General features: G+C 40.8%; 1 protein-coding gene across 1 annotated transcript in view; it reads right to left on the bottom strand.

Annotated features, from left to right (window-relative positions):
- Positions 1-304: 304 nt before the first annotated feature.
- The window catches only part of LOC101863684 (beta-mannosidase), a gene marked incomplete at its 5' end in the record, with an annotated part of 28,827 nt that continues 19,086 nt past the window's right edge, over positions 305-10,045 (bottom strand). Inside the window, 7 exon segments of the mRNA XM_013085268.2 lie at positions 305-532; positions 1,528-1,716; positions 2,799-2,977; positions 4,036-4,188; positions 4,894-5,041; positions 6,945-7,042; positions 8,843-9,022. Of these exon segments, the coding sequence (XP_012940722.1) occupies positions 305-532; positions 1,528-1,716; positions 2,799-2,977; positions 4,036-4,188; positions 4,894-5,041; positions 6,945-7,042; positions 8,843-9,022 (1,175 nt within the window).

The raw sequence follows: 10,045 nt of genomic DNA, 5'->3' as shown, positions 1-10,045 counted from the left end.
AGGGGCAAGGTAGTGGAATAAATTACTCGTTGACGTAGTTTACTTGACGTATATTTGGTAAGCACCAAGTTTTCAAACTCAGCATTCCTAACAAAAAAGCAATAAAAATAAATAAATAAATAAATAAATACATAAATAAATAAATAAATAAAATACAACAACAAATTCTCTTTTAAAAAAATAATACCCACACACACGCGAACACACGAACAAAAAAAAAAGCTTTAAAAGTATCACCCAACCAGATTCATAATTGCAAAGTATTAATTCATCTTCCAATCATAAATTAGATCTAGATCTAGATCTAGATATCGGACAAACTTTTCACTCTGAGTGTCGCCTGCAGTTTGGCAGCGGTCACGTCAGTGTCTGCATAGAACTGGACCGTCGTGGTCGGGGTGTGCAGGAGGAAGCCGTTATCTGAGAACCATCCAGGGATGTCGCCGACCGACAGCCAGACGAACAGAGCCACGGCATCAGAGGAAAAGTCCACTTCAAAAACCCGCGGGGAGATAGTCCTGACAGCGGACACCTGTAGTGTAGAGAGAGATGGGATACATTTCTGTCACGACGTGGTGGAATCAGGCTCTCGTCAATTTTTGGGCATGTACAGTTATTGGTATCATCTTAAAGCTTGTTTAATTGTCTTTATACGGATGAAAAAAATATCCATTTATCTTGAATACAAGTCGAGATATTTGCGAAAGAAAGTGGTGGGGGTCACCTACTTTCAGAGGTAAAATTAGTGAGAAAATGGCCGCCTAAGATTAGTTATTTCCTTAGCTAAAGAGTCCGTGGTAACTAAAAATTTACATTTTTTGCACCTTTAATCAACGTTTTTCAGAAAAACCAACATACAAATGACTTCTTCAATGGGTCTGAAAAGTGTTGGGCCAAAAAACAAAAATTTGATAAAAATTCACAAACCTGAGGATAAATGCAAGTTCCTTCACTTTGATTATTTTGACGAGAGCCTGATTCCACCACGCTGCCTCACATTTGTTGTTGTTGCGGTAAATAATGTAAAATGTCAGGAATTGTGATGAAATCAGGTGCTCATAAAAATACATGTACTGAAATCAAAGTAACCTGATTTTTGTCCCTTTTTTTTTCAATTTTTTTTTCTCGTCATCTTCTATATATCCATTTCAAAACACGTTTTTTTTTTGTCGATTTTACTTTAAAACATTTATTTAAGGCACACAAAAAATTTAAATTGTCAGTTTCCAAGGACTCTCAGGCAAGGGAAGTTACCAAACTTTGGCAAATTTTACCTTTAGAAACAGGCCAACCTGACCTGTGGGTTGTTGGCGGGTGCTCTGGAGTGGTTTGCTTCTTAGTTCCTTTCAAACATCTATTGTCTTTATCTCCCCTTCTTCTTTTTTAAAAATTGTTTGTTACTCTCTTGTAACACCTCTAATCTTCTGGCACTCATATGACCTTATACAGTTGCGAGATTCGTAAAACACTTACCAAAAAAAAAACTTTAAAAAACCAAAAGCCACTGAACTAAAAGCTCGCACTCACCTTTATATGAGCCGGGGCCAAGTGTGCGTCCTTGGGGTAGGAGAGAAAGAGCCAGGAGGTGGAGGTGACGGCGTTACTTTTGTCTGTGGTGGAGAAATGAAGGAAGCAGTTCTCCCTGGACATACAATTAGCCTCACTCAACAGCTGACTCACGCTAGCCGTGTACACTGATTCTGCCGTGGTGTTCATCTGGGAAAGAAAATGTGGGGCATCGTGGTGAAATCAGGCACTCGTCAAAATAATGAAATGTGATTCATTGTGGTGAAATCAGGCGCTCGATCGTCAAATTAATTAAATGTGTGAGACATCGTGGTGAAATAAAGTGTTCGTCAAAATAATGAAATCGAAGAAACCGGCATTTTTCCCTCCAGTTTGGCAATTTTCAATTTTATCAATTTTTTTTTTGTGGCTCAATACCCTTTACGTCCATTTATAAACCATGTTACCAAGAAACACTGATCAAAGAGACAAAAATGGTACTTTTTCAGTTTTCAAAGACACTCAACTTTGGAAGTCACCAAACTTTAGCGGCCATTTTCTTGCTGTTTTATTTTTTTTACCTCTGACACTAAAGCACCCGCCAACCAACCGAAGGTCTTCTTCACAACAACACAATTCTTGGGGGGGGGGGGGGGGGGGCTCTCGTGGCCAAGACGTTAAGGCGTTCGCCTCTCATTCAAAGGTCCTGGGTTCGAATCGGGGAACCGACGGAAACATTTTCTTCTCTAAAATTGTCTCCTTTCACTTCCTTTCCGGCTCTCTAGCAATATTCTGTCGTCTGCTTTCGTCTCCATTTTCTTCCCCTACCCCCCTCACCTCCTTCGCCCCCTTCTCTGGGCTCCCGCAACTCTTTCTACTGCTACTCCTTGGCTCCTTCTTACGGCAGTCTTTCAGCCACACCCCTGATCATATTGTAGGAAACATCTACACCTAGCCTTCTCGGACAAGGTCGAAAAATCTCAGAGGTCCCGTGTGCAAGTTGCGCACTTTAAAAATCCCTTGGTGGTCTAAAATCGACAAGAGTAGGCTTCGGCCACCACATGTGCTAAATTCAAAATTGTCTACCAACTGAAAATGTTTAAAGTGTCCTGCCTGCTCATATGACCTTTTGCAGTTGCGAGCGCCGTAAAACGTTAACAAAAAATATTTATTAATAGAATATATATACATATATATATATATATATATATATTATTATATTCATAACACCGCAACCCTTTTTCTCAAATTACATCAGAAGACAAGACGTGAGACGGAGTAAAGACACGTACGGAGTAGTCAACAGTCCAGGACTTGAGGGGAGAGAAACTGGCGTAGGTGTACATGGTGAGGGTCAGACGACCGGTCGTTGCTCTGTCCACAGCTGCCTGGGTGCTGGCGACGTCTTGTGGGGGTATACTGCTCCTCCGGAGGTCCTCCACGTCCGTCATGGGTTCAAACCTCAGCTCACCTTGAGAGAGAAATGGTAATATGACCCGTGGTTTTATGCACATCGCATAATTTAGCTAAATTTGATCAATTTTTGGGGGGCATAATTTTTGAATATTTTCCTTTATCATTCTTAGATAAAAATTAACGGAATCGCATAATTTCACATTTTTTGGGCTCTGTTTGCATTATTTCAGAATTAGTTTTGTATAAAACCGCGAGGACAGGGTAATGGCATTGGTTTAACGCCCCTATCAACACTATTGAAGGTCCGGAGGCGGAGCGGTTAGTGCGCTCTCTCGTCTCCAAAACGGAAAGTCCAGGTTCAAGCCTCGGTTCTGACACGGATTTTTTTCGCCCCCTCCAGCCCACCCAGCAGTAATGGGTACGTCCTGACTTCAAGTTGAGGAAGTAAAGGCGTCGTGGAAAGGAACTGGCCACCCTACCACAATATGTCGAAGGCCCAGAAAGTATTTTGAGAAAATCGAAGGTAAAGTTTTTGCCCTTTCTACAGTTTCTTTAAAAGACAAAGAGAGTTTTCTCTACTATAACCAAACAAATATACACACCAATGACACCAAACTTCTCCTATAGGTAGGGCAAAGCCCACTTTTGATGTAGGTCATTTTTTCTGGACCCCCCCCCCCCCCAAATCTGAGTTAGCCTCGCTGAACCCTATCCATACGTCGTGTTTTAACATCGTATCCATACGACGTGGGGAACTCTGTGCCACCACTTTCCAAAGAGAAAATTCACTCGTAAATCTGATCCGTACGCTTTGCATAGCAGTCTGTCAAAATGATGTTTTAAAGAAATACTAAAAGTTTCAAAGAGATCTACGTACTAGAAGATTTCTAAAATGAGAAGAATACAACCCCAGGGGTACAAAATGACCCCAGGGCGTACGGATAGGCTAAATTGCAATAGAGATTTGTCTGAATCTGTCACATCGCTTATCTTGTTCTCTTTAAATGCAAAAAAAGATAGGCACAGAACAGCCAAAGGGAAAAACACAGACGTTGGTTCCAAATGACCCCAGGGTATACGGATAGAGTTAATTAAAAAGCGACCAATCAGCACCTTTATTTTCGTCCCGTCGTTCCACAGTGGGGATTTGATCCACGACCATGTAGACATCCAGGCTCGCTGTGGTGCGCAGGTAGGGAGACACCAGCGTGGGTTGGAAGAAGTGCCGGGCGTAGTAATGTAACATTTTCCAGCGTCCCTCGTAGTCTGTGGGATAGGGATGATGAAAATGAGAATGTAATGAGATTGTGATAATGATCATGATAAGTTACGAGGGGGGGGGAGGAGGGGGGTCAAGAAGTCTTTGGTCTTTGATATGAACATTTTGTCAGCTTTACTTTTCTTTTCATACTAAATTTTAATGAGAGTAATATGTAATTCAAATTTGTATGTATGCCTGCATGTTTTATACGGTCCTGTACAGCCAAGAAAAAATTCCTTCTGGGATAATAAAGTATTATCTTATCTTATGTTATTGTGACAGTGTTCTATTTTGGACCATAAAGTCTTGGTGTAACTTTGTTGTGTGCCCCACAAGGGAAACTACTCTACAGTTCATGCTTGAGGAGAGCTCTTCATTTTAAAGGGAACTGCACTGCGCGTGCGGCGGCTAATCAACGTGGCGCGTTGTTTGTTCTGTGTTTTGTATTATATGGTCCATCCTGTTTAATATCGACCATCCACAGCTTTACAATTATGTTATCTTATCTTATCTTATCTTTTCCTATCTTTCATTTAACCATAAGTTGACATAGAAGAGATTAAAGTATCCACACATGGATATTGACCATCCAGACCATTACACTTATCTTATCCTATTTTTTCTCATCTTATCTTACCTTTTCTTATCTTCTCTTATCTCATCTTTCACCCAACCATAAGCTGACCCAGAAGAAAGCAGGAACTACCCACCAATGGAGGCCCACGTGGGCGCCTGCCAGATGTCGTTCAGCTGCCAGTAGAGGGCGCCCATGGTGAGTCCGCGGCCGTCGTAGAGCAGACGCGACTGGAAGCGCCGGTAGTGCTCCGTCTGTGTGCGCATGGACATGGCCTGGTTGATCTGAGGGGGCGTGAGATTGCAATATTATAACGACGTGGTATTATTATTACGACGTGATATTATAATTACGACGTGGTGAACTCTCTGCCACCACTTTCCAAAGAGGAAACTTACTTGTTAATCCGGTCCGTACGCTTTGCAAAGCAGTCTGTCAAAATGATTTTTTGAGAAATACTGAAAGTTTCAAAGAGAAACTCACACTAGAAGTATTCTAAAATATGAAGAATACAACCCCGTGGGTACAAAATGACCCCAGGGCGTACGGATAGGGTAAAGTTAATTAATTCATCACAAATATATATAAATCACAATTTATTGATCCATGTGAGGAAATTTGGGTTACAATGGCAAATTTAAATGTATATTATATATATACATAAATATAATATATAATTATGAATACATACAAACATAAATACATACTATAAAAGCATATATACATAAATACATAATTATATTATTATGTGTTGTGACGCAGTGGAATCAGTTGCTCGTCAACTTTTGGGCATATATATGGATTTTCAAATAATTTCAATAATTCACTTTTATTATATATATAATGAAATGTATGGAATGAAATACGGGAGGGCAGCTGACCTAAATTACCTGTGTGAGATAGGTGAAGTCAGCAATGGTGACGCAATAACTGGAGTATAACCTGCTTCATCTCCTTTCTTGCTCTCTATCAATGTTTTGTCGTTTGCTTTCGTCTTCACTTTCTGCCCCCAGCCCTTCCCTCTCCCACCTCCTTTGCCCCCTCGATCAGGGCTCCTGATCCTTTCTGCAGCCTTTCTTCTGCTACTCCTTGGCTCCTTCTTACTGCTGGCTTTCAGCCACACCCCTGATCGTATGGTAGGTAAGATCTAACACCTAGCCTTCTCAGATAAGGGTGAAAAATCTCCGAGGTCTCATGTGCAAGTTCGGACGCCACCCGGGCAAAATTCAAAATAAATTAATTCTTAGCAAAAATTATTCAAGGTGTCGCGCGCACTCATGTGACCTTATGCAGTTGCGCTCGCAGTAAAACACTTACCAAAAAAAAAATACCTGTGTGAGATAGGTGATAGAGGGAGTCAGCAAATTTGATGCAATACTTAGATGACCTGTGTGAGATAGGTGAAGTCAGCAAATTTGACACAACAATACCTAGATTACCTGTGTGAGATAGGTGAAGTCAGCAAATTTGACACGACAATACCTAAATTATATGTGTGAGATAGTTGAAGTCAGTAAATTTGACACGACAATACCTAGATTTCCTGTGTGAGATAGGTGAAGTCGGCAAATTTGACACAACACTAAGATTACCTGTGTGAAATTTTTACGCAATGCTCAGAATACCTGCGTGAGATAGATGAAGTCGGCACATTTGACACGACACTAAGATTACCTGTGTGATATTTTTACGCAATGCTCAGAATACCTGCGTGAGATAGGTGAAGTCGGCACATTTGACACGACACTAAGATTACCTGTGTGATATTTTTACGCAATGCTCAGAATACCTGCGTGAGATAGGTGAAGTCGGCACATTTGACACGACAATACCTAGATTACCTGTGTGAGAAAGGTGAAGTCGGCACATTTGACACGACACCAAGATTACCTGTGTGATATTTTTACGCAATGCTCAGAATACCTGCGTGAGATAGGTGAAGTTGGCAAATGTGACACAATACCTAGATTACCTGTCTGAGATAGGTGAAGTCGGCAAATTTGACACAACACTAAGATAACCTGTGTGAAATTTTTACACAATGCTCAGAATACCTGCGTGAGATAGGTGAAGTCGGGGCAAATGTGACACAAAACCTAGACTACCTGAGTGAGATAGGTGAAGTCGGCAAATTCGACACGACACTAAGATTACCTGTGTGGTATTTTTACACAATACCTAAATTACCTGCGTGAGATAGGTGAAGTCGGCAAATTTGACGGCAGGGTCTTTGGAGCTGGACATGTCCATGTGCATCCCTACTTCAGCTGCCATCTCAATGTTGCCTAGAGTAGGGGGAAGGGAGAAACATTACCCTAGAAGGTCAACAGATTTAATCTTTTAGCTTTAGGAGGCCTGCCTAAGCGTTTTACGGCACTTGCATTGCAATTAGGTCATATATAAGTGCCAACGATTAGAGGTGTTACAAGAAAAAGACATACAACAACAATTTTTTTGGAAAGATTTAAAGAAGAGAGATAAGGACGATAGATGTTTTAGTTTAGTTTAGTTTCAGTAGAGTTTTTTTCGGCGCTCGCAACTGCATAAGGTCATATGAGCGTCAGAAGATTAGAGGCGTTAAAAGAGAGTAACAAACATAAAAAAGAAGAAGGGGAGATAGGGACGATAGATTTTTGATAGGAAAGAAGAAGCAAACCACACCAAAGCACCCGCCAACCACCCACGGAAAATGGCTGTTCTGTGGGCTTACATGATTCGGTAAATAAACACTGCTCCATCTAAAAAAAATTAAAAAATTAAGCTTTTTGGGAATATAACAGTTGATATAATTTACAATTTTTCCCGAATTTGACAATGAAGGTGTATTGATTTTTTTTTTAATAAGTAAAAATGGAAATTGTTGGAATCCAACCATAAAAAGCTCCCTTTGTCCTTATTAATTGGTGTGAGATTTGAGATAATCAATATTAAAATTCGTTTCTTTCCCTTGAGCCTGACGTAAAATGAAGATAAACTAAAAATAAACTTCTTTTTTTTCAGCAACAACAGTGAAGACAGTGACATGAGCATAATATGCATGAGAAGGCTCTAGCATTATTACCTTAGCAGACCCTTCTAGAATATTCAGCAACATTCTCGGCTTCAACAGGAAGCATACACTGCAACGAGCTGCTGATCTAGCGCTCAAACACGAAATAACCGACAAGATCTTTGACTGCGCAACCTCAGAATTGTAAAGGTCTATCTGCCAAGTTGGTATCTAGTAGGGACATCATGGAAACAGCTAAAAAAGGATGCACAGAACAGGCTTTGCTGGAGAAATGTTGTTGATGGCCTATGCTCCTCTGAGAGTTAAAAAATGGCAAGAGAGAGAGAGAGAGAGAGAGAGAGAGAGAGAGAGAGAGGTATAGCTAGTTTTGAGAAATTTGACGTCAAAATATTTTAGTAACATGTCAAGCTTTTTCAAATGCAATTCTTTTAATATCTTAATTACAACTCCGAATAATCTTTCGATTTTGAAGAAGCAGATAGAAAATAAATATTTTACGACCTCATGGTGTAGTAATAACTCAAAACGAGCCAAAATGTCCGATAGAATTTTGTAATTCTAAAGGTAGGCCCACTGTATCTATCCAGAGACGTCTCCAACAGAGACAGACCAATCAAAATCCTTTGTGCCTCTGCTTTAACTCATAACTTGATATTTTGCAGTTAGGTCTGAAATTTTCTTGATCATAATTGATTTGCGACAATTTTAGTGCCTATATATGTGATCTGCAGCAAACAATACGCAGTTCGACCCTCTAAAGCAGTTCATCTGTGTGCGGGGGTGTGTCTCCGAATAGTTCCTGGGTCTTCGGCGGAGACGTCTCCTGTTTATTTTAGTAAGAGTTTTACCCCTCTTGCAACACTTTAAGGTCATATTTTAAAAATATGTGCCAAAGATTAGAGGTGTTACAAGAGAGTAACAAACACAAAAAAGAATGAGGAGGGGAGAAAAAGACAATAGATATAAGTTTGATAGGATAGGAAAGAAGGAACAAACCACACCAGAGCACCCGCCAACCACCAACGTCTCCGAATATCTTCTGCCCTATATAATATAATACGCAGTCTCTCCTCACCGTGGCCATGGTGCTGCCTGTGACTGACCATTGGAGCGTCCATGGCGAAGTCGCCTGGAGCAAACACGCCGGACAGACTCTCGTTGTTGCACCAGGCCTGGATGCCGTACTCGGAAGCCATGCGCGGGATTCGGAACACTGTCGGATCCCACTGGTCGGCTGCGTAGTCGTAGTAGTGAACTGAAAGTGGAAGGAGCTGATTGGTTTGGGGGGTTTTGTTTTGTTTTAGTAGAGGTACCGGTAGTATTGAAAAGTTACATCGTGCCAATCCTATTAAACGGGTGTGAAGCGTGGACAATCAATAAACAGCTGGAAAGAACAATTGTGGCGACAGAGTTGTGGTTCATAAGACGCATGCTGCGTATCCCATGGACATCTAGAAAAATAAATGAAGAAGTCTTAGTTGAAGCAAATTATAGAAGACAGCTTATGACGAATAAAACTAAAAGAAAGCGACAGGCAAATTTCTTCGGACAAACAATGCGGAAAGAAGCATTGGAGAATATTGTAACAACAGGCAAGTTTGATGGAAAGAGAGGCAGAGGCAGACAAAGGGAAAAGATACTGGACAAGATGAAAACATGGCTAGGAGCAGCAAGAACAACAGACACCATTGCTGCAACGCAAGACAGAGTGAAGTGGAGGTCCATGATCGCCCACGCCAGTCGGCAAAGCACTGGATGATGATGATTTAGTAGAGGTGCCATTCGCCTTGCTACATACAGACAGATGCATGTGTCTCCCCGCGACACCCACCGGTACAAGCGGAAGAAAAAAGTAAAGTAAAGTAATTTAGTAAAGGTTTTATGGCGCTCGCAACTGCATAAGGTCATATGAGCGCCAAGGGGTGGATGTCAACAGAGAAGTCCTTACAGGGAATCGGGCTTACTCTGCTTAAAATGAGCTTATAAAAAAAGCCCCAACAAATTAATGACAAAACTAAAAATGAAAAATAGAAATAGTATTTTTTTCAAATTATTTAACAAAGCAAAAGGTAGACTCATTCCGAACAGGCATATCCTTCATAATATTAAGCTTTTAACGTTATTTTTCATTATTTATAGTTGTTCTTTTCCTACGTCTGGATGAAAATAGTCTGTGTGTGTGTGTGTGTGTGTGTGTGTGTGTCTTGATGAAATTAGTCTCCGTGTGTGTGTGTGTGTGTATGTGTGTGTGTGTGTGTGTGTGTGTGTGTGTGTGTGT

Source organism: Aplysia californica, unplaced genomic scaffold (genome assembly GCF_000002075.1).
Source record: "Aplysia californica isolate F4 #8 unplaced genomic scaffold, AplCal3.0 scaffold00360, whole genome shotgun sequence".
Classification (NCBI taxonomy): Eukaryota; Metazoa; Mollusca; class Gastropoda; order Aplysiida; family Aplysiidae; genus Aplysia; species Aplysia californica.
This window is presented reverse-complemented; position numbering and strand designations above follow the sequence as displayed.